The sequence below is a fragment of the Rhinichthys klamathensis genome, unplaced genomic scaffold (assembly GCF_029890125.1).
Source record: "Rhinichthys klamathensis goyatoka isolate OS25496 unplaced genomic scaffold, OSU_Roscu_1.1 h1tg000023l_1, whole genome shotgun sequence".
Lineage (NCBI taxonomy): Eukaryota > Metazoa > Chordata > Actinopteri > Cypriniformes > Leuciscidae > Rhinichthys > Rhinichthys klamathensis.
In genome coordinates, this window is record NW_026606574.1 from 1 (window position 1) to 25,928 (window position 25,928).

Here is a 25,928-nt window from a genome sequence, read left to right on the forward strand (position 1 = left end):
AAAAATAGTTAGTTAATCATGGATAATCCACGGCTAGCCATGCATTAAAGGATTTTAATGCACGACGTAGAGGCGAAGAACCACCCGACGCGAAGCGGAGGGTGGTTGCCTCTACGTCGTGCATTAAAATCCTTTAATGCATGGCTAGCCGTGGATTATCCCGCTTATACCTCGGTTATTTGCCAAGTTAATAAGAAGTTAAAGCTGTAACTGATGTTTACAATGTAATTTTTTAACAGACGTGTAAAAATGACGGTTATTTTCTTAAGTTACGGCTTGTTAGTTCTAGCACTCCGTCCGCTTTAAATAAAGTAGAGCCATCGGATTGCTTTTATTTTATGAATTATCACATTTATTTAAATTCATTATTAAAAGAGAGAGACAGAGAACTGAAAGAGAAGGAGAAGAGAGAGAGAGAGAGAGAGAGAGAGAGAGAGAGAGAGAGAGAGAGAGAGAGAGAGAGAGAGAGGAGAGAGAGAGAGAGAGAGAGAAGAGAGAGAGAGAGAGAGAGAGAGAGAGAGAGAGAGAGAGAGAGAGAGATGAGAGAGAGATGAGAGAGAGAGAGAGAGAGAGAGAGAGAGAGAGAGAGAGAGAGAGAGAGAGAGAGAGAGAGAGAGAGAGAGAGAGAGAGAGATGCGTGCGCGAGTTACCTATGAGCGTCTCTTCTTTAAAGTCTACAGTCCCCTCGTTGCTTAAGCATAGGCCTATAGCTAACTTAATAATTCATGGATTTATTAAAATTATTTATGAATGATAGGCAACACTGACAGTGACAAGGCAATCTTTATTTGAACTAATCATGGCATTTATTTAAATGAATTAGCTGTATGTCAAACCAAACTTTTCTTACGCGGATGATGAACGCTGGTGTCTTTTCCATTTTTCCTGTAGCGCTTTAAAACTGATTTAAAGACGGCATTGCTTGACTAGAAGTCTTTATCCCTTATGATGTTGTATTTTGTAACGTGACGGTTTATACCTGCTCTGAGACACATCAAACTTGCAACACTGTATTCGCGTCCAGCGGTAGACTGAACAGAGGCATAAAACTCCCGCAATGTCTCATTTAAAAGAGAAGCAGAGTAACGTTAGGTCTCGAAATCACAATTGTTCTGTCTTTGGCGCAACAAGTCACTGAAAGTGTTAACTGCCCATTTAGTTGTCTTTTTCGTATTGACCTCAATCTTTGTCGTCTTCGATCTTATCTAGCTCTGTATTTTCCCTCAAAAAAAAAAAAAGCCTAAAACGTATCTAAGTAATATACAGTAGTAGGCTATTTCGTTGTCAGCCTGCCTCTCCAAATGCAAAACTGACATTAACAAAATGCAATAACAGCTGAAAAAGTACTTGGGTGTGTGTTTTATTTTATATTTACCGGTCAATGATGCAATCGCTGCTGTCTGTCCCATAGAAGAACAATGACAGCCAGGGTATGTTTTGGACTATTGGGGCTTACATGAACCACGTGACAGCCATCGCGGCGACATCAAAGAGCGTCGTAACTCTTTCTCTCTATGGCTCTGAGCCTACCTAAATAAACGTTTTCATATGTGTCTCTCTCTCACTCTTTTGCAAGTGTAACTCTGTTACTATGGTTACCAATGTTTATAGTAGCGGATTAATTTCGAACTGTAATCAAACTGACTGGAACTACCTGTGCATTAAACGGTTTTACTGCACACCTTCCAGCCAATCAGAATCGAGTATTTAAACAGGCCGTGGTATAATTTAATGTAAAATATTATCTTCTATTTTTAGTCTTAATTCCTCTAATCTCTACCAGTGGAGGAAGAACTTGCATCTTTTTACTAAAGTAAAATTAATAATATCATAATGAAAATGTTTTTAATTACATATGTACAGTACTTTTATACTATTTTTAAATAAGTAGTAAGCAAAATGTACTAAACGTGAAACATAGTGTTATTATAATTATATAAATTATTGGAATATTGCTTGATGTTGTAACGTAGCGTTATAGGCAGAATGAGCTTGTCTGTACACTGTCTACACCGGACGCGGCCGTTATTGCTCGCGTCGCAACAGCTGTTTACCCTAGACGCGAAAAAGGGCCCGTTACAAAGCAGAATGGGGCATCAGTTTACTGTCGGAGATTTGTCACTCGCGCAACGCATTTTAATCAATGTTTCATCAACCAATTGCCTGGATTTAATAAATAAGAAGTAAATATAGCAGACAATATAATCAGGACTTCTCAGCTGCGCGCTTTCCCCATCACAAGCTCACACAATACATGACAGAGGCTGGTAGCAGAGAAATCAATTCTGTGAATTACACTGCGCAAATCAAATGTAATAGGCTACTACCCACCGGATGAAGAAGGGTTGGCTCTCAACAGAACATAAAATATTCATTTTATTTTATTTTATTTTTCGTGTTCGCATTTATGAGGAAAAAACAACGGATGTGACAAGCTCTGAAAGCGGCACTAAAAGACTTTAAAACTTTCACAGAGACATCAAACAGAAAGCGCAAAGCCTCTCATTAAAGTGAATTTCGTTTTGTATTAATTGTATCTTAATTTTAATCAATGTTTCATCAACCAATTGCCTGGATTTAATAAATAAGAAGTAAATATAGCGGACAATAGATAATCTCGACACGGAGGCGCCGGCGCGGGAACTGCAACTCGTCTCATAAATGAACCGAAACTCAGCGTATAGACCTGAGAAATATATCTATATTGAAATGTCTACTTTTAAACAGAACAATTCAAAACGAAAGACAGACTGCTCTCTGCTGTAATTCGTATGAAATGTGCATTTCTCTCTGGCGTGTTCACTGAAGATCGCGAGTCAGCGTCGTCAACTTTGCAGCGACACTGACTGAAAACACTTGTTTATTAATAAACAATTAAAATGTATCCTTGCTATATTTGATGTATTCACAAATCATTACTTCTTTGTGACAGCTTTTATGTGCTTTATTGGGATCGCCGCACCCGCTTTTTTTTAAATAATCATTTATCGGCCATTATAAATGCCGATACCGATAGTTAGGAAATTGCCTTATATCGGTCGGGCTCTAGCAGAAACCAATGTGGTGTTGTTGCAAAGTGCCGGTCCGTGACAACACCACATTGGTTTCGGCTAGAGCCCGACCGATATATCGGCGGGCCGATATTAGGCATTTTCCTAACTATCGGTATGCCAGACGAGCAGAAAATGAAAATATAGCCTAAAACGGAGACATATTTTGAAACCGGAGAGGACCGCGGAAAAAAAAGAAGAAAAGCCGTACATACCTGCCTCAGAAGACGCATAGTCCAACCCGACTGCTTTGCCATAGAAACCGATGCAGATATTACGGAAAATGGAAGAGCTGCATGGACACAAAAATCGGATCTGAACAGTTGCGATACACAGTGTGGACATCAATAATTTTAGATCACATTCCAATCGGATACACAAATAATCGGATTTGTACTGACAGTCTGAACGAGGCCATAGCAACACAGCTATAAGTATTCCTAATATGTTGGAACTTTTATTGACAGTAGTCAACTTTTACCTGTTGAGCCTGGATTTGTGATGTTTGAGGTGGGGGAGGTGAGACACGCAAAAGGGGCGTTTGCAAAATATGCTGTATTTATGGAATTCTTTGGAATTATTGCATTCTTATTGTATCACATTGTATTATTTTACCCTTGTCACAGACCCAGACTTCCACTCTTAAAATACAGTATGAAAATCCATTTTAAAGTACATTATTAAATTATAAATCATTATTAAACGTTTCAGACTATGGTAATCTAAACAAAGAATGGGATAAACATAAACCAATTTGACACACTGATTTTTTTTTTTCAACCAAAATCATTAGTTAATATTGGTTTGTATTTCCATTAAGATGGTACATTTTATCACATTGTGCATAAAATAAAATAACATTAATAACAATAAATAATAACAATTACAATAAAAAATAATTAAAAATAATTAACAATAAATAAAAGTAGAAATAACAAAAATACAAATACAATAATGATTGTGTGTTAGGTATAAATGAGATATGCTCCGTTGTATATATTAATGTAAAAAATATATCAAATTAACTTTAGCAAAAAGTGTTTAAATACAATACAATACATGATTCCAGATGTTGAGAAGAAGAAAATAATTGATAGTCTATTTATATTATGAAATAATATTTTATGTATGTTTGTTTGTTTGTTTTTTTGCCAAAAATCTTACAATCTTTAAAGTTACTTTAATTTCCTATTATCACTTTAAAGCTGCTTTGAAACAATCTATATTGTTAAAAGCGCTATATAAATGAAGGTGACTTGACTTGTTTTTTTTTGTTTTGTTTTACGATAGTTGTTATTATTATTATTATTATTATTATTTATATTATTATTAAGACCAAACACCCATACAAATAAAATAAAAATTCCACCCGAAAAAAAGTAATTTTAGATCCAAGGCAATTCCCAGAATCCCAGGAGATGTGATCCATGCTTTTACTAAGATTGTTCTTCGTACCCCGACCCCATTAATCAATCCTAATATGTCGGTTTGCATGTTTGAATCAAGTCATATTCATTCATCTCTAATTCAGCCACCAATTTGTGTACCTTATACACTTCAAATTCAATTCCATTCCAGATGCATCTTGTTTTTCTCTGGTCCTTTCAGTCAGGCAGACAGACCTCATTCCCTTCCTGATATTGTTTCAGGATCAACACCATTTCATCTCCATTCTGTCACCCCTCCAGCTGTTGAGTGTAATTGATTAAAAAAAACCTCTATCCTCTCCCCACTGTGTTTCAGCTCTCTCTCTCTCTCTCCCTCCTTCTGTTTGGTCTGGGTGTCTGCAGATGAATAATAATGTTTTGCCAACCCTTCTCTCAGGCTGGTGATGTACATTGAAAGAGACGTCCGAAAGGCCACGCCAGGAAAAGAGCAACAAAGCGGCAATGAATACCTGTCAAAATGCCTGACCCTCTTCATCCGTCACACTGTGCACGAACTGCCAGCCATCCTGGGTAAATCAATCACAATACACCCCAAAAAGAGGGAAAAGGGAACGCAAAGAATTCACCCGAGATGGAACAGAGTGAAATGGGCAAAACAAAGAAGGGGCAATAAGATTGAACATCCAATTTGATTGGCCTCTCTTTAATTACCTTTCTGATTGAATACGTCAGCAGGCTCTCAGGTATCGACCTGTTCCTCCTTTTTCATTTGTGAATCAGTGCCGCTACACACCACCGCACCCCCATTAAACAGGTTCAAACCGGTTTAGTTCTTTATGCGGGTTTCGTCCCAACACTGAGACGCACCTGCTCACGCCCCTGGCCACCTACCCAGACTAAACATGATAGTTTGTTTGTGAATGGCTGATTTCTCACTGTCTCTGTTTATGTGGGCTCTCTTTAGATGACATCCTGTCCGTGTTAGGCAGCATTGTGGGAAGGAAGCACCCCTCTCCTACACAGTCCCGTCAGCTGAAGCAGAACCTCCCCATGATGGCTGTGGTGCTGCATCTGCTCACTTCACAGGTGTGTGTCTGTGTCAGGTCTTACTATATTTACCTATTTGCTAGTTATTTTGGGTTTTCGATCTCCTGGAGGATGGGACAACCTGAAAAAAAAAAAAAAAAAAACACTGCAGGGACCTACCTTGTGGTGCAATAGATAATACCTTTTTTCACATATAAACATGTTTAATGTCATTGTTAGAGTTTTGCTCAGAGGTTCACAATCTGTTTAGGCCAAGTACCCCTTTGGTTATATCAGAACTTCCTAGAACAGGGGTGTTCAAACTCTGTCCTGAAGGGCCACTGTCCTGCAGAGTTTAGCTCCAACTTGCCTCTACACTCCTGCATGGAAGTTTCTAGTATGACTAGTGAGACCTTGATTAGCTGGTTCAGGTGTGTTTAATTGGGATTAGCGCTGAATTCTGCTGGACAGTGACCCTCCAGGAGCTGGATTGGACACCCCTGTGCTAGAACATGTAAGCCCAGTTTCCTCTGTCTTTGTATGTTTTAGTTCAAACTTGAAATGTGTGATTTCTGGGCCACTTGTGCTTTTTTAAAAATTTTAAAAATAATGAAAACAGGTTTCTCAAATACTTCCCATCTGGCATTGGCCAAACAAACTGGTAGTCCTGCCCAAAATTAGTACTATTGTTTGAACAGGGAGTCTGGGACGGCCCATAATTTAAAATAGAATTTCTCTGAAATTAAAAATCTTTGGGAACTTTTGGGATATTGAGTACACAACTGCAGGAAATATACCACTCTGTGCAAGTGATTTTTGGATATTTAATTAATTCTTACATATTGTACCTTTAAATACAATATTACATTTAAATTGAACCAATGCTGAAGCTTCAAAATGTTTCATTGTTCCTATTTATTTATTTATACATTTTAAAACCTTGAAATACATGTGTGAATTTAAATATAATGTACACGTATAGTGTATGTGCATCAATACAGATGATAATTCAACACAGAAACAAATTATCGATGGATGTGCAATGTAAAATACCATGCATAATAATTATAATAATAATACCTTTTATTTATAGGCGCCTTTCAGGGCACTCAAGGACACCGTACAATATAAAACGAGGGAATAAATACAATCATGTCATTAAAAGCTATTCTAAACGGATACGTTTTTATCTGAACTTTAAAAATGGAAAAATTGAATCCATTTGATGAATGTGCAGTGGTAAAGCATTCCATAACTTAGGTGCCACACAACTAAAAGCTCTACCACCAAAGGAAATCAACTTGAAGTTTGGAACAGACAATAAGTCTGCAGAAGATGATCTCAAAGAATGCAGAGGAGTATACAAATGAAGAAGATCTGAAAGATAGTGAGGTTTGAAATTATGAAAAGCTTTATAAGTAAAGCCCCGTTCACACCGCCAGCGATTTTGTCACTACATGTCGCTAGTCTCTGTACTGTGAAGTCGCTTGTGGGCGTTCGTAGTGCTGTCGCTCTTATGTTATTGGTAGACTCCACGTCTGGCCATATATCTATACAAAATACCATCAGAAGTGACATATACAACTATATCATTTTAATTTGACTAGGAATTAGGCTCAAAAGAAACAGTATGCTGTTGGGAGAGTGTTTTTATATTACCACGGCAGTGTTAAGTGGATTAAATCATTTACTAGATTAACGATCGATCAATCAACTCATTCTGTCATAAATTACTAAAATGTCATTCGAATTTGACAAATAATAAATTTTTTTGTCCCTAATAGTCAACATAATGCAGGGGAAACTGTCAAATGATCTGCAGCAGTGCTAAACTTGCATCATAAAATTACAACACTCGAACTATAAATGTATATAAAACTGCTACTTGGGCGGAGTGATAACCGCAGCACCTGAGACGCGCTCTCTGCTCCTCACCACGGCGCATCTCAGGTGCTGCGGTTATCACTCCGCCCAAGTAGCAGTGCTTCGCCTTCAGAGAATATAGTTCCCAGTATTTATACGGTTAAAATATGTCTGTGTCTCATGTGACTTTGTTTTTTGTACACTCTGTGACTATACAAATCACAACATGTAAATAGGAAAATGTTTGCGTTATTTTGTCACTTATATGGATTAGTATGCTAGCTGCAACCATTTACATCCAGTCTTTGTGCTAAGCTAGGCTAGCGGTGGGTGCGTCAAACAGACTTATAGCACGCACGGAGATGAAAAAGGTATGTATGGACTTATCTAACTCTGGGGGATAAGGTGAATAGGCTAAAGTCCCAAAAAGTCGGAGTGTTCCTTTAACGGGGCTTAAGGAGTAAGATTTTGTAATGTACTCGATAACGAACAGGAAGCCAGTGCAGCAAATAATTGGAGTTATATGATCAAAGGTACGTGAGTGAGTAACAATCCTGGCTGCTGAGTTCTTAATTAACTGTAATCTGTGAAGTTGTTTTTCAGGAATACCAAATAAAAGAGAATTACAATAATCAATCTGAGATGTAACCAAAGCATGAATGAGTACTTCGGTACAATGTTGAGAAAGTGAAGAACGAAGTCTAGCAATATTACGTAAGTGAAAAAATGCAGTACGTGAAATATTATTATTATGGGAACTAAAAGAAAGCAAACCATCAAATATAACCCCAAGACTTTTCACCTGGGTGGAAAAGTTAACCGGGCAATTATCAATAAGGAAGGTGAAGGCTTGCGTTTTAGATAAAACAGACACAATAAGGAGGGCTTCGGTTTTACTGGTATTTAACTTAAAAAAATGATTAGTCATCTATATAGTAACATCCTGCAAACCTTTAGTGAGGTTAGAAGGAGGATGAGAAGCATTAGGCTAGGTCTTGTGGGTATGCACACTTGTGTGTCGTCAGCATAAAAATGAAAATTAATACCATAAGAATGAAAAATGTGACCAAGGGGTAAAATATAAATAATAAATAAAAGCGGACCCAACTCTGACCCTTGTGGAACACCGTGAGTGACTGAGACAGGCTCTGAATGACCAGTCTTAATCCGTACAAACTGTTTCCTTTCACATAAATAGGATGAAAACCAAAGTAGCACATTATTAGCTACTCCAATGCAATCCAATCATTCCAGTAATACTGAATGACTAATAGTATCAAAGGCAGCACTAATATCTAAAAGAATAAGAATAGACATGAAACCAGAATCAGCACCCAGATCATTTGTAACCTTAACAAGAGCTGTTTCTGTACTATGTTTGGGTCTAAAGCCCGACTGTCAGATGTGATTCAAGTTGAGTTGCTACTATTCTTTCAGGTATATTTGATATAAAAGGAAGATTAGAAATGGGCCTATAATTGTTTAGATCGTTAGGATCAGCACCAGGTTTTTTGAGAATTGGAGTGATAGAAGCCATTTTTAATGATGAAGGAACAGTAGCAGTAGATAATAAAGAACATACTATAGCTGTAATAATAGGAGAGATTGAATGAACAGTAGGTAAAGGATTGAGTGAGCAAGTAGAAGACTTTATGATCAGCTTAGTAATGGAATCAATTGAAGGCAGCTCAAAATTAGAGAAAGTACTTCCAGACCAAAAAATATGATTATATCCATTTTGATAATCACTAGACATTAAGTCAGAATTAAGTAGTTCTTGATTAGGGCTGGGTACCGAGTTCGGTACTTTTTAGGTACCGACCGAATTGCCTCGATACTACCGAGTATCGAAACATGTCTTGTTTTTCGGTACCTAAGTGGTTAATCTCGTCAACGTCAGTGAAACAATAAGCATGCAGCATGATTGGCTGTGGCGGAAAAACACTAGATTACGCGGCTGCCCAGAGACGCGGCTCGTCGCACGTGAGGCTGCAGTGTGTGTGTGTGTGTGTGTGTGTGTGTGTGTGTAAGCGTGCGTCCCAACCCAGATAGATAGAAAATATGTGGAAATGATCCAAAGTGTACCTATGTCATGTGCCAGACTCGATGCCAGATGCACGCGATGCAATATTTTCGACAAGATCATTGCTGCCAAGACCGGCAACACGGTAAATCTAGGCACTGAAGCGCACAAAATACACTTGAGAGTAATGGTGTTCACATCGAACGCGAATAGAGCGTCAAATACGCGTCTATCGCGTCTAGTTCGACGCTTGAATCTTCAGCTCGAGTTCAAATTTTTCAACTTGCGCGGAAGACGTTCGCGGCAAACGCGTCGCCCAATTCGCGTCATTCGCGACGCCCGGCGCGAATGATGCGTCTATTCGCGTCTTTGCATTGACTATGTATGTAATCTACACGCACAAATAATTAAATTCGTGTTCGGTGTGAACACACCATTAGTAAACACTTGTTCATTAATAAACAATTAAAATATCTCCTTGCTATTGTTTCCACATCCATAATCATTAGGCTACTTTTGCCAGTGCTTTGCTGCAAGCTTCACGTGCAGGTATATATCCCGCCCCCCAGTAGCCTATATTTAATTTAATTCACATTTATTTGTATAGCATTTTTCACAATACATATCGTTTCAAAGCAGCTTTACAGAAAATGCATGTCTAAATTACAATTTAGAGTGATCTGTTATCAGAGGTGACAGTGTAATGCATTTCAATTAATTTTCATTCAGTTTCATCGTTAATTAATGCATTAAGTTAAAGCAGAAACAATGAGCTCATTGAAGTAAAGAATACATGTTGTTAAATGATTAGGAAACATAGAAAACTTTAGCATTGGTGCTTTTTTACATACTCAAAATATGAGTGTAAAAAAGTCAACAAACTGAAAAAAAAATTAGGTAATGTTATATTGTTAAACCTGGTTACATAAAATTGGTATCGAAAAAAGTATCGTTCAGGAACCGGTATCGAAGTCAAGGTATCGGTATCGGTATCGGTACCGAACATTTTGTTACGATACCCAGCCCTATTCTTGATGTATACTGTCAATCTTAGATCTAAAAAAATTAGAAAAAGATACACATTAATCGGGAGAAAGTGAAACAGTATCGTAAGGTTTCAACATTTTGTTAACAGTACTGAATAAAGTCCTTGTATTACTTTGTCCATTGGCAATGATATTTGCATAAAAAGATGGTTTTGCTCTTTTCAGTCTTCATAGTACAATATCCATTTTTATATGTATATTTAATTTAATGTATTTTGAATATGTTGTTTATCACAAATTTGTAATAAAAATGCCACTAAGGATTCCTCTGGCTGCAACTGAAATCACGTAATCTCTGCATAGGTAAATATATTGTGAATGTGAAATTATATATGTATGTAGCATTGTGTAGGCAGTCAGCACTGTTGACCAATGGAATCTTTAGAATCTGCTGTGGGGAGGAGTTTGCACTGAATTGGTTCTGGGAAGAAAAAAAAAATCATGCATTCACAAGTCCTCTCCCTTGGCCTGATAGGATAATAAAGTGTCCATAGGATGAGATGTAAAATCGACCATGTTATGGAAGATGATCGTATATTTTAACATATACTTTACTATACTTTTAATTTTATTATTAATTTGTGTGTATATCGCTCAAATAGTGTGCTTAGCCAGCTACTGAGAAACTGGTAGCCAGGCAACAGACAAGTGACAAATCCTGAGTTGCACACGCATTCTACCAGCACTGTTCATCACGGTTAGCCAACTGTGCTGAGAATTCCAGGCCGAAAATGGTTTGTAATTGTGCCGTGCCCTACCAGGTTTAAGTGGAAATACAACTGGAACCGTTCCTTACCGTTCTTAGCACCGTTCGGCCCGACATTTCACACGGCGGCCATCTTTGAAATGCCTCTCTGGCAGCTATTTCAGTCATGCAAGTGCAGCTCCTATCTCTTTGAATGGGGTAACATTAAATTCTCCAAAGCTGTTCACTAAGCTTACGATTAAATTTCCTATTTGAAATCAGCAATGAAATCTGACAACAACTGTCTCAACTCATGATAAAAACACTCAAATCATGATAAAAAAAACTGCATTTTTCAGGCTGGACCAGCCAATACGCATTTGGAGTCCTAAGCCCGTGTCTTAGAACACTGTTTCTATAGCTTCTAACGCAGGGCTCGAGACTAACTTTTCCACTGGTTGCACTGGTGCTACCAACCTTCTCAGTTTGTCGCACCAGCATATGATTTGGTCGCACCTTTTTTTTTTTTTTTTTTTTCTACATGCCATGGGATTAATCAATGCATGCTGATGAATAGTGGTTTTAATGGACTAAGGCTAGCAAAGGCTTTCTGGGTTGCAGCAGAAATACCTGTAATATATTAATTATCATTGCCAAATTTCAGGATTTTCATGGATTTTGGACAGTAATTTTAAGCATTTTACATTTGAATTATATACAATCTATCTATTTACATTTGAATCATATTCTATCTATCTATCTATCTATCTATCTGTCTATTATCATCTTTCTATCTTTTAAAAATCATTAAACATTCAAATGTATGCATTACATTTTAAAAGATTAGAGTATTATAATAAACTGATACAGATTGTTCGTTATCAAAGTTTATAGTTGTAACAAAAAGCAGAAATCTCACACTCCTTACCTTCTGTATTTTATAATAATTTCCTTTTTTCCTCTGTCGAGCGATCATGAGAGTAATCGCTCGACAGAGGAAAATATAACCGCTGAAAAGACGTAGGAGGAAGGGGCTCTGGGTTTCGTGAGACCATTTTTATCATTTTTATATGCCTTAATTCGTGAATTCGTAATTGGCACGTTTCACCATCAGTGTGCAATGCGCGTGGCGTCTACGTTCGTAAATAAATAAAACTGCACGTGTCTTGCGGAAGAACATTGTAGACGGAACTTCTCTCCGTTAATGTCTATGGCGAGTCACGCAGGCACTGGGCTACTCCGCAGCCGAGACGACCCCGGGATAAAATAGTCCGAATATAAACACTTATTATAGGCCTACCGTAGTGATTCAGAATAAGTCAAAAACACGGTTTGGAAAATGGATTCATGATGTAGCCTACTCGTTCATTTTGAACATAAGTTACGGACTGCAGCAGCTGATACAACAGCGTTCTGTTGCTCAAGCGTCCACTCGCACAAATGCGACCACATAACATTTTAACTCGCACATTCTCAAAAAATGGTCGCATATGCGACCAATTTGGTCGCAGTCTGGAACCCTGTTCTAACGGCAGCTGCAGTGACACAATGACTTTATTAATCAGCGATTGGGTCTTTTATTTAGAAGGTGGGACTTATTCCACCATATTGTATGTTGCACTTTCCACCATTTATAGTAATATGAGTGCACTGTCTTTATATATATAAAGTCTAGAGTAGCGAGTGTAGAGTAGCGTAGAGCATAATGGAATAGTATGATATATGGTATGGTATAGGTATAGATAGATATAGTCTGAATAGAGTAAATTTGTGAATCATTTTGTGACTTTTAAACTAACTACAAAATAAACTTTCCAGACACTCTTACTCACTTTATTAAACGTCTTCATCTGCACAGAAAATAAAGGAAGGATGTGCTGTACCTGCCTGTCACGCGCTGTGTGTAATCACTGTCTGTGTCAGAATGATCTATTAAATAGCTTTTCGGTGCAGCTTTAACGCACACATTCACACACACGCACACACACATACATACACGAGATTATTACCAGTTGCCAAACAGTGCAAAATTGGATTTACTTCTGACACACTCAGTCACGCCAAAATTAATATGAAGGGATCTGGTGTTCTCAGAGAAAGATGTTTGTCAGTGTGCAGAGTTGATGAGTCTCTCTGCTGATTAAATAGGCTTTTACATTTGGCCAGGATTTGCCATGGAGACTCAGTGGCAGATTGAGTCGTCTCATTTGAAGGGGTCGGAGCTGATAGAGCTGTCTGTCTGATAGTTCCACTGTCATTAACTCATCTGAGGAGGATACACTGAAGTCCATTAACACAGAGCTGCAGTGGGCTGTTAGAGTGGTAATAGGCAGTTACCAGTGTGTCTGTCTGCTTTAATGGTCCTCACAGTGAGTTGTGTTGGTGTAGTGCCAGCCTCAGACAGCACATCCACAAATTGACCGCTCACTGGCCGTCTAATGCTTATTGTACTCAAATATGGCAAATATTTGTCCAAATTGCCAGCCTCAATCTTACTGGCTGTGGCTGACAATTTCTGGGAGATGTTTTTTCTTTTTCTTCTTCCTCTTTTTTTTTTTTACCTGCTGGGAAACAGTTGCCAGGCTGCTCCAGTGAGCGCTTCCATGGAAGAACTACACACTGGATCATCTTTTTCTTCATAAAAATTAACTTTGGTTCAGTTTTTTTCTTATGATCTTATAAACCTTTTGATTTCACCTTCAATTTTAATATGCTTTATGCTGTAATATACATTATCGTTCAAAGTCTTGGGATAAGTGTATATATATATATATATATATATACTGTATATATATAATTTTTAAAAAATAAATTATTATTTTAAATTTCTTTAAAATCGCTGTAAAGACCTTTGCACTCTTATAATGAAATAAATAATGAATAATGTATCATGGTTTCCACAAAAAGATTAAGCAGCAGAGCTGTTTTCAAAATTTATAATGATTAGCATAATATAATATATTATATTATAATAATTTCTGAAGGATCATGTGACACTGAAGTCTGGGGTAATGGCTGCTGAAATTGTAGCTTTGCCATCATCATCAAAATAGATTAAAATAGAAAACAGTTTTAATAATATTTCACATATTTACTGTTTTTACTTTATTTCTGATCAAATATATTCAGCCTTGGTGAGCATAAAATACTTGCATACCTACCCCTTTTTAGGGCAGATTTACACTATAAAATATTTCTAATAAAACTAACTATTATTAATATAAGTATTGCTATTACAGTATATGCAAATTTCTTCAATACAGTTTAAAAAGGAAGCTCCTCACAAAGTTGGCTGAGAAAATAGACAATTTAGACAAAGGTTGGCTACTTTGAAGAAGCTAAAATATGAGATTTTTTTTAAATTTAATTTAGCATTTTGGTCTCTAAATAATTCACATTCTTCCATTTGTGTTATTCACAATGTTGAAAATAGTAACAAAATAAAAATAAACTTTTGTCCTAACTTTTGTCAGTCATTCGACCCCTTCCTGCCTAAGTAGGCGGATCTTGGCTAGAATAAGCTGCAGTGTGGGCTAGACTTCATGCCTATAGTCAAAAGTCTGGCCACACAACAACCAGTGTGTGTGTGTGTGTGTTCTGATATTAAGAAAAAGGCTGCAGGCCATAGCTGGTTGTCTTCCCAGTAGCAGGATGGTCTGCATCTTTGAGACTTCACTGGCCTCTTCATGCCCTTGAGCCCAGTATGCGTGATCTCTTCAGCTGCTATGTGGTTCTGAGAGGCGTCGTGCTCTTGTAATGTGAGAGCATGCCTGTGTGTTTGTGCATCCATACATACATTCATGCGATGAGCCCTCTCTGTGGTCTCATCTGTCTCTCTGGCCTGTTGCTTCACTGACAGCAACACACTACGCTGACACTCCACCACTCATCAGTCACGGGGATCAGTGGTGAGGTCAGATCCAGTGTGTTTCTCAGAGTCCAGAGTGGATAAGAGCTCAATACCTCACAGTCCAGGTCTATGACCTCTGACCTTGCATCATTATGGTCCTATAGCACAAACATGACCCCCCTCATTCTCACACCAGCGCTGAAGTCCTCCAGAGAGGAGGATCACATCCTAATATGACATTTTAAATGGAACACACCACATCTCAGGGCTCGACAGTGCAAGCATTTTACTCACATTTCCTTCTAAAATGAGATGTTTGTGAACTGTGCATTGTATTTAGGAGCACATGTGTGAATAAAAAAAGGTCCCTGTGGGTCCTCCTCAGTTTTAGGAAATTTAGGGTCATACATATTCGTACAGTTTAAACTATCTTAAATGGTACAACAAATGTTTTCATTATTTTAAGAGATCTTAAATGTGGAGATGGAAAAAACAGGAATTGTGATACAGCCTAATGTGATTATTAAACTTCTAAAGAGTATGATTGAATTACATAAATATGAGCATTGAATGTTTCAAAGTAGCAACATGGTGGTGTTGAGTATTTTATTGGCTTGCAGTTTCAGAGCTGTTCGCAATCAATGAAAACCGTGCATTTATTAAAATAAATGATGATATACTGTTGATGAATTAATGGTGTTTACATTGTAATATGCTGTAGATCAGTATTGCACCCCCTGAGGCAATTAACATCCCTCTGCATATTTGGCTTATTCACGCCTGCATGCTAGGTGACGCTGACTGACGATACATTTTTCCTCATACATGTATCTCGTAGGTGTTTATGTTTGCCTTTAAAGGGTTAGTTCGCCCATTTAAGACATGAAGTTGTATGCAATCCTTACCAGCACTATAGTGCATACACACTGACCCACTCTGTTGTCACCTCCCTGGTCAGAGCAGGGCCGGCTCTAACCCTTTGGTTGCCCTAGGCGATATTGAGTTTTGCGCCCCCCCCTCCTTTAAAAAATTATAAGTATTTATTAAACTAAACATGCTCTTATAGTTACTCGAAAACTTAAACAATAAATTGTTCATACAAATGCTACAAAGAACGTTCAAGGATATTTATATCATAGTTGCATTGTACAACTATATTTTATCTGACCATAAATAACTTTTTGTAGATAAATTACAACTACTACCACCACTAGGCCTAGGCTACTATTATTACAATCTATTGGGCTGCTACAAGGTTAAGGGGGTTTAGGGGGGTTTTCCCCGTAAGAAAATTTTGTGCATTTTAATGTTAAATTCATCAATCTGGTGCACTTTGAGAGTTCAAAACTAAAAGCTCCAACCCATATTCAGTGTGCAAATTGAACAAAGAAAAATTCAAACCTCTTTTAATTACAGTGTCTGTCTTCATTACACTACTACATAATAGATATAATATTAATCCCATGACAGTAATTGCCATAGGCTATATTGTAAAACAAATGCACTGAAAAATAAAGGAAACTTTCATGAGTATTGTACAAATTTCTATACTTGAAAGTAAGTTATATTTGGAAGTAACCCACCGCCGCCAATTAAGCAAAACAAAACGAATGGGCCACAGATGTACGAGTTTTATGGGCCGTTAAGACAAAAATAGAAAAATAAAAGTATGAGATGTATGTATCGGCCCAAAAAGCACGTCGGGCCCGCGGGAATCTCCCGGTTGTCCCGATGGCCAGAACATTTGACACTTATGGATGAGATGAGAAGACTTACCTCTATACTGGGCTTTCTTTTTATCTTGTTGCTTTCTCCGTTTTCGTCCCTGTGCACCAGAGGGTTTAGACCGCTTCATTTTCGATCAGCGCGCGCAGCAGCCGAGCACTTGCCTAACGTAACCATAGAACGTAACGTAACGCAACTAACCCTTTAGGAAATGATCGACAATAATCATCCATTCAATCTAATAATCAGGTTGACAAGTAATTAAACGTATGGCTGAGGGGCGCCTTAGGATGATCATGTTTAATAAACATGTTTTTGTTTCGCTTGTCATTCTAATTCTATGATTAATGGGAAGTAGGCCAGGGGAGACACTAGAGGGCGCCCGCGCCCCCAACACATTTGTCGCCCTAGGCAACCGCCTAGTTCGCCTATAGCAATCGCCGGCCCTGGGTCAGAGTTCTGGCCGCTGGAAGTTTTTCAATAAAGTACTCCCGGTTATTTTCCGGGGCCACAAAACTGTGCGTTTTTACGTGAAAAAATGATTTGCATTTCAAAGCTTGATTAATTTACCACACAAAAAACACGCCGGTCAAAATTTTTCACGGCACTATTTTCTATCCATTTCTATCAATCCGCACTGCTGTCAACGTCAACGATTTGCTGTTGATAGCGCGACTCGCTGACAACATGTCTGACTGCGAAACTTCTGATGATGAAACCAATTTTAGCACAATGTCAGACGGATCAGAGGATGAAAGTAATTTTAGCACAACGACAATGTTATTGATTGCAACACAAAACCTCAATTGTGTGTGTGTTCAATCAAATAGTTTTCTCAGCAAATTGTACCAATATCCCTATATACTGTTTTTATATTAGTCATCTTTTCACGTGTTTTATAATGGAGTCTAAACATCAGCTTGTTTACTGTACAGTTTAGACATGGGATCATAAAGTTAGTAAGGGCTTACCCGTGGTACTGGTACAGCAAAACTCTTTAATTTTCCTTTTCCTCCTTGGTTGGGGATGTAATCGTCTTCGCTGAAGTGAGCACTACACACACGAAAATCCTTTATTCTGGATATTTTAGCTCCCGCAGAGTAGCCGATGGCAACCAGCCAAAGCTGTCTCATAGTTATATTCGAAACAGGAAAACGATGGAATCTGAACTTTGATCCCGGCACATCCTTGTGGTCACAGCCTGGGAATTTACAAGTTCGCACCATTGTTAATTTAATACTTTTTACGTCGTTGTCAATCGATTGTGTAAACACTATGGAACAGCTGATCGGAACGTGCGGACTGTTGACGTTGACAGCAGCGCGGATTAAAAGAAAATAGTGCCGTTAAAAACTGAGGTATGAATTTTGACCGGCGTGTTTTTTGTGTGGTAAATTAATCAAGCTTTGAAACGCAAATCATTTTTTCACGTAAAAACGCACAGTTTTGTGGCCCCAGAAAATAACCGGGAGTACTTTATTGAAAAACTTCCAGCGGCCAGAACTCTGACCAGGGAGGTGACAACAGAGTGGGTCAGTGTGTATGCACTATAGTGCTGGTAAGGATTGCATACAACTTCATGTCTTAAATGGGCGAACTAACCCTTTAAAGGGACAATGTGTAGGAATTTCTCCCATCTAGTGGTGAAAATGTATTTTGCATTCAAACGAATTGTGCTCTCCAGCGCCTCGTTTTTTCAAATGCGCGTTGCATCTACGGTAGCCATTATGTACCAAAAAGCTATGACAGGATGTCTTCTAATAGCACTTCGTCGAGTGTTCCTTCGGGTGAACAGGTTTGTTATTTCAAACAAACAGCAACTTGACACAACGAACAAACGAATGTTGCAGTATGAATTCTGACTGTGAAAAACATGAACTATTGTAATAAGTAGTTATGCCTTCTTTATTCGTTATATTTTCTGAAGTACGTGCATTGTTAGATATCATCATCAACTTTTAACTATAAATGTTCATCTGTCTATAAAATAAAGTACACAACCAAACAATGGAAAAAAAGCTTGTAATTAAGACTGTAACATTGACTTACCTGTCGAGAAGAAAGCAGGACTTCAGCGTCTCTTTTGAAATCTTTCTCCTGCATTAGCTCTATCTACCTGGAAAAAGCTATCCCGACATTAACTCGTGTTTTTCGTAATCTCCGGTCACGTTTCCTTTTACGATCTATTTTTGGACTTTTCTGGCGACGAGGATTTGCAATGCAGCCTTTTAAACAGTGGCAGTGACAAGCACCTCTCACTGCTCTGCTCCTCCGCTTCTGCTGCGTTCAGTTACTGTACGTCACGCTCGCTCTGAACGAAAACGCGCTGTGGAAACGCGTTGGCCTAGTACTTTTTGTCCCTCTCTGCTATTATAGTTTTTCAAGATGGCGGAACTACATGGAAGCCTCCGTGGACCTACCCGTCCCATGTATATAAAGATAATAAATTCTTTGTTTACGAGGATAAGTCACATAATTGGCAGAGGTATTTGTACACCATTGAGGACATATTTATGAATAAAAATATTGATTTTAAATAATAAAATACATAAAAAAGTACACATTGTCCCTTTAAATTTATGTCGTGTGTGTAAGATTCTTCAAATTCCATTAATTGAATTATTAATAGTAAATAAAGCAATCATATAAACATCAGTATCAACAAAAGCCATCTTCCACATCAGTGGCACAAGCTGCATCTAGATGCATTTATAATGTCACAAATAGGCTAATGTTATGAGATAATGTTTTAAATTGAAATAAAAAAGTTCTACAGAGAAATACGAAATGTTAAAAACCAAGTGATACTTTTAAATATTAAACTAAAATCACCAGTACGTGGCGACAAGTCTCTGTCTAAATGAGTAAGCAATTCATTAATTCGTTCGTTTGTTCGTTCGTTCACGAAGCAAATGGCTGTAAGGGTTCATTGAATCATTGATTCTCCCGATTTATTTAAAGCCGCAGATTCATTCACTAACGAAACGCCACTGTGTGTTACTTAAGGCCAATTCACACCGCGAAGACAGACGCCAACAAACACAGACAGATACGTTCGTCGAGATTCGTCGGATTACCCGTCTTCGTTTTTTGGTGTTGGTCGGGGTTTGTTTTCATCTGACTTGGCATGTTGAATCACTGTTGATATGATTGTACAACAAACGCCAGAAAACTCGGACGTACTCTAATGTAAACATCCTTTATAGATATAAAAATACCCCAAACCTAATGGAAATCACATACTATCGTAATCGTGTGTTTATTAGCTTCATGATTTATGTGTAGAAACATTTATCTGGGAAGTGAAAACACAGCGCAGGAAGCCCCTAATGATCATCAGATTGCATAAATCAGTGGATAATGAATAGAAATGATGATTCTGTCTAATTTTTGTCTCACTTTTGGACTAAAAGCCCTAATGGACGCTGTTCAGTGCAGCTATTTGAACACAAATAAACTTCAGCAGACGTGACTGAATATGAATGCGTGTTGTTATTCTATTCAAAATATCATAAGCTACCGATTATTTGCACTCCTGACATTAATATAAACAGACATTAATATAAACAGTGGACAAATATTGAAGCTGGTGTATTTAATCTTTCTAATGAAACTGCAGTTGTTTCACGTCGCAGCACCCACAATCTCCTTCGTTTTGTTCACCATATTTCCAGGCAAAAGATGACACCTAAAGACATTCTGACTTGAAGTTTGTCGGTGTCTGTGTTGGGGCATGTGAACATGCCAGTTATTTTTCATGAAATTCTAAATCCAATGCCAACTTGTTTGCCAGTGTTTGTTGGTGTATGTCTGTGCGGAGTGAATTGGCCTTTAGAAATGCACAACTTGTTTGCTGTGGCTTTCGTTGGAACTATTATTTCGTTTTCAAAATAGAGCAAACAATACTGACAATACTGTTTTTACATCATTTAATATTACATTTTTGTTTGTTGAACTGTTGTATAAAATGGTAACACTTTATTTCAATTGTCCACTTTAGACATTCTATAATAAGTATTAACTAGTATTAACTAAAAGTAACTTTGCAACTACATGTCAACTAGCTCTGTTTGCTTAATATCTGCTCACACTTTGTTTTGATGGTCCGCCAGCAGACATTCTACTGACTATAAGTAACTTTGCAACTATCAACTTATTCTACTAACCTGAACCCTAACACCTAACCCTTACCAAACAGTCTACTGCAGTCTATTAATACTCTACTGACGTTTTAGGTTTAATGAAGTTGAAAAAGGACCATCGAAAAAAAGTGTAATCTATAAATATCACATTTGCAATATGTGAATATTCAGGGTATTTTTTTGAATCGAAGAGACTTTGAGTTTTAAAACAATCTCTTTGCTATGCAATCTTTATGCACAGCCTGTGATATTTGATTGTCATGCTACTGTATAAATGCTAAATTGTCGAGAACGGCAGTATATTCTGCAAGCAACCTATCATATGCACACTGCTTGTGTGGAGGCAGTCAGCTTTGACCTCAGAAGATTTTTTATTTTGATTGGATTAATGTATTTGACATTTTACGGCACTACCATTTTCCTGTTTATACATTAGAGGCCCGTTTTACATTTTACCTGTTAGAAATGCATGCTCGATTTTTATGTTATTTTAATTAAATGAAAGCAAAACCCTCTGTCACCTCACAAACCCCCAGGGGTAAGCGTAACCCGGTTTGAGAACCACTGCTGTAGATGGTTGTAAGAGTGCATATTTTATCTCGATTATCTTTTTAAATAGCAACCGCCAATAGTAAAGCATAGACATTTCAAAATAAGAGTCCCAGTGTATTTCTGGCTTGTTTATTAGTAAAAGGTCAACATTATACATAATTTTCTTTTGCTTTTTCTGGTTATTATTGGTATGTTGGTACACAAACTGTATCTGGCATTTAATTCAACATAAGCTCTTGTAGCTTTTGTGTTGGTCGACCCGTCAGAAGAAGAAAAGACAAAGAATGTTATTTAATATTGTTTATATATATATATATAGTTAAGAGTAGGCCTATAAATAATTACATAATTATTAAATACAGTTTGAATAAAAAAAATTTATAAAAAAAAAACTAGTGTACTTTTTGTAATAAATTAATTCATTTGGCTTTTAAATGTCTATTTCTATCCATTTATTAAGGAAACACACATTATTTGATATATTTTCATTCCACAGTTTTCTTTTTTATGTGCTCCTAAATTTTTCAACTTGTGCTCCTTGGGAGAAAAAAAAAGTAGTCGAAGTTCTGTTGCTTAGTCGAAATGGTGCATGATGGGAAAAATGTCCTCTGACAGAACAGTAGAGCTTTATAACATTTTCTCTTAAACCGGCTGAACATTTTGCGGTTTTTGCTGTCCTCCACGATCATTGCTTGTCAGATTGTACAGTACAATGTGTCCCGCATGAGATCTTGGGTAAAGCCCACAGCAGACTTTGACGGTGACATTCCTCAGTGACATTAACGTTCTTATGTCAGACTGTACGATGCACATCGTAGCTGGGATTTAAGTCACAATTGACAGCGTTGAGCGTTGCAGGAGCAGTTAGATTGCAGCAAAGTGGCCCGGAAATTCTGAACCTGCCAGAAGATTCATTGCAAAGGCAATTTATCGGCCGTCGGTGAGCGTGATGCATTAATAGATCCAAGACTGCCGATTTTGCTGTACGATGAAAGAAATCTAGAGCGTGCATTCGGCTGTGTTCAAGACAACTGTAAGACTTTATAGCTGCTAAAGCTCAAGTGAAGACTGACAGTTTTCGGTGGCACTCAAAGGAAATAAGACTCAACGGTACTGAATAGCAATGTTGTACAGTGTTGCAGGGTTGGTAAAGCTTCTTTCTAAATCTAAATCTCTTCATACTTTGCCTGTTTGGTTTGACAGATCTTCCGACCCCAGGTGGTGACTGAGGCCTTTCTCATCAAATTTGGGAAACTGCTGGTGAGTGTCTTAGTTGAGTGATACTTAAAATTAAAATCTCTTGTAAATGTTTCCTTTCTGAAGTCATTTGCTATATACTGTAGACAGACACTACTGTTCAAAAGTTTGGGGTCGGTAAGATTTTTGTTGCTATTTTTGAAAGAAGTCTCTTCTACTTACCGAGTCTGCAATTATTTGATAAGAAATACAGAAAAAGTCAAATTGTGAAATATTTTTACAATTTAAAATAATTGTTTTCAAATCTAATTTATTCATGTAATGACAAAGCAGCCATTCGTATTATTATCAATGTTGAAAACAGTCGTGCTGCTTAATATGTTTGTATATTATACATGTTTTCAGGATTCTTTGAATAATTAATTCAATTTAGCATCTTTTATATGCAATAGATATCTTTTGTAAATGTCTTTACTGTGACTTTTGATCAATTTAATGCATCCTTGCTGAATAAAAACATTTATTTATTTATTACTGCCCCCCCCCCCCCCAAGCTTTTTAATTGAAGTGTATATATAGTTTCCAAATATTTTTTCATTTTGAACAATTTGTGAAAAATAAGTGTTTGTTTAAATTCAGCAATTTTGTGTACATCTTTCAATTAATTACATTAGACATATTGGCCATCCTGCTTTACACATTACAGTATCTGTATTGCCATTGGCCATGTAAAAATCCAAATACACTAATTACCATTTTACATAAATATGATATCACTACGTTATTGTTCATAACATCTCAGTGAAAATGATTAAGTAAATAAATATTAAAAAATATATTCAAATGTGTCATTTTAATATCTCTTTTCTCTTTAATTGTGGAAAGAATCACATAACCTCCATTGACTCTAATGAGACCAGTTTGGGAAGTGCTATAGGTAGGTTTTTATTTTTTGCAATTTTAGTGATCTAAGATTTTCAAGACTTTCTCTCTCTTTCTCTGCTGTTTACTTCAAACCTGTCTTGCATGAACTACATTCTCTAATGTAATTTAGCTCCAATTTACCAGACATGCTGTTTGTCTGGAGATCAAATGTAGGAAAATTATTGAAGTCTTCCACTGTCATTTTTTTTTTCTCCAGCCATTCAAATGAATTGTTTGGAAGTACTACTGTTGTGTGCCTACGTTTATGCTTTCTGTGATCTTTTTTTTTTTAACAAATTAACAGGTCAAGCAGCATCCGAGGAGCTGATCAGAAACACTCTATCTGCAGTGGAGGCCATTTCCCAGCATCCCGTTCTTCTCAGCCTCTATCACTGCACTGTGAGTATATGCACCACTCTTTGATGTTCTGCTTTTAATTTTGTGTTATTATTTATAAATAATTTAAGCATCTGTCCAACAGCATTTAGTTACATCGTGTAATGGGACTATTGCACATACTTCACAAACCCTGTTTGCAAGAGTGTGTGCAAGGTGTTGATGAAAATGTTCTCACAAAGTTAGTTTCTAAACTCTCTATTTTGCCCCATGCAGCCTGTAAAACTTTCCATCTTTAAGGACAGGCTAACAAAAACAATATATCAAGCTGTGTATGAGAGCAGCTAGGGCTACACTCACGTCTAACTTGAGATCTCACATCCTCACGCCTAATGGAGCTACAACTGAGAGACCACGGCTCCCCTCTGCCCAGCACCATTATTCTCACAAACCTCTCGACAACAGGAAATCACTCAGGAGTGAAGGGAGTTTGTATTTCTCTGTGTGTGAGGCTTTTGTAATGAGTATTGACGTGCGTTCTGTAGGACTGATGCATCAGGAAGCTTTGAGAGGACACAGGTTCTCTGATACTCTATAATAGGAGAAGGCATCTTAATTAGAGTTTGCCAGGAGTCATTAGATCACATTCTCCACTCTTAACACACACACACACACACTCCATATAGTATGTGAATGACCATAGCTTATTGAAACTTATATTCGTGAGGGTATAGACAGAAAGGCTGTGCATTCAAAAATGCTGTCTCGCTTGCCAACTAAGTTCAGTTTGACCTCCAAAAATGCTCTATAGCAGTGTTTCGCAAGACCGTTTTGAGTGGGTCATGGAGTGTGTAGTCAAAAAGAAACCCGTACAAAGACGTAATCGTTTTTTTTTTTCTGATGCAATGTGAAAGCTGTTGACTCTTCTGTCAGACGCAGTTTAAGTCTGAGAAAAACGGGATTCAGTATCTGCTGTCAGATGAGTTGTGTTGTCAGGCTATATGTCAGTGTCATTATTCTAATGTTATTTTTGTAACTAAATAAAAAGTCTCACACCTCAGAAAAAGGAAGTTTCCTGTCGTGTCAAATACTGTGCTTGCGGCGCACACTCTTCAATTGCACTTGCAAATGTTGAGCCGCGTGCTGTATATCACTTAATATTAGGGGGGGAACGATACCCTCATGTCACGATTCGATACATATCACGATACTGAACTCACGATACGATATTATTGCGATACTCCAAGTCAAGACTTATGATAAAGGTTAACAATAAATGTAAAATGGTAAACTTAGGCCACATTTGACTGGTAACATCAGACATCAGGCATTATCAGGACCCACAAATATTCCCCCATTGCATTAGTATACATTATATTCAACATTATATATAGTAAATTAATGTAGTACTGACACTAAAATTATGTAAACTTCAGTTTTACTTGAATTGAATTTTTTCTCACACAGTAATTTTTATTTTGGGTGAACTATACATAATACATATTGTTGCATTTTTGTATTGTGATATATTGTGACACGACATATTGTTACACCCCTACTTAATATAATAATAATGCATTATATTTAGAGGCACCTTTCAAAACACTCAAGGACACATTACAACTTTGACAGTCATACAAATCAAGACAGACGATTAACTTGCGTGTACTGTAAGCTGTGTAAAACGTGCATTCACTCAATCAATATTGAGCATCCAGATCGTATAATCAAATATATATCGTGGAGCGCTCTCGGATTATGCATGTATTTGTCATTTTTACTGTTGGTAACGGAGCGTAAAAGTGGATTTCAAAGATTTATTATCCTGATGTGCCCCCTATAGGCCATGATCAACGACTAGTTGACAGAGCATTAAAGTCAACTAGTCTGTGCAACACCTAGTGTCAACCATTTTTGAGAAATACATTTTATTGTTTCAAATTCCTAAAAATTTGGGTCTCCGGTTTATGACCATGGGAAAATATGGTCCCATGTCCGAACCAGTTGAGAAACACTACTCTATAGGTAGGCAGCTCAACGCTTTGGATTCTAACTTTTGAACACCCATTAGATAGCCAACAATGATCTAGTCTATATAGTTCATACATAGTTACATCTTCT

The 25,928-nt window shown here is 37.4% G+C and overlaps 1 protein-coding gene across 1 annotated transcript in view; it reads left to right on the plus strand.

Annotated features, from left to right (window-relative positions):
* The first annotated feature begins 4,877 nt into the window (after positions 1–4,877).
* LOC130077435 (serine/threonine-protein kinase ULK4-like) overlaps positions 4,878–25,928 on the plus strand; it is a 143,932-nt gene continuing 122,881 nt past the window's right edge. The window contains exons 1-5 of the mRNA XM_056242675.1: positions 4,878–5,008; positions 5,403–5,524; positions 22,554–22,610; positions 23,433–23,484; positions 23,776–23,870. Coding sequence (XP_056098650.1) covers positions 4,882–5,008; positions 5,403–5,524; positions 22,554–22,610; positions 23,433–23,484; positions 23,776–23,870 — 453 coding nt within the window. The 5' untranslated portion in view covers positions 4,878–4,881. The remainder of the gene's footprint in view (positions 5,009–5,402; positions 5,525–22,553; positions 22,611–23,432; positions 23,485–23,775; positions 23,871–25,928) is intronic.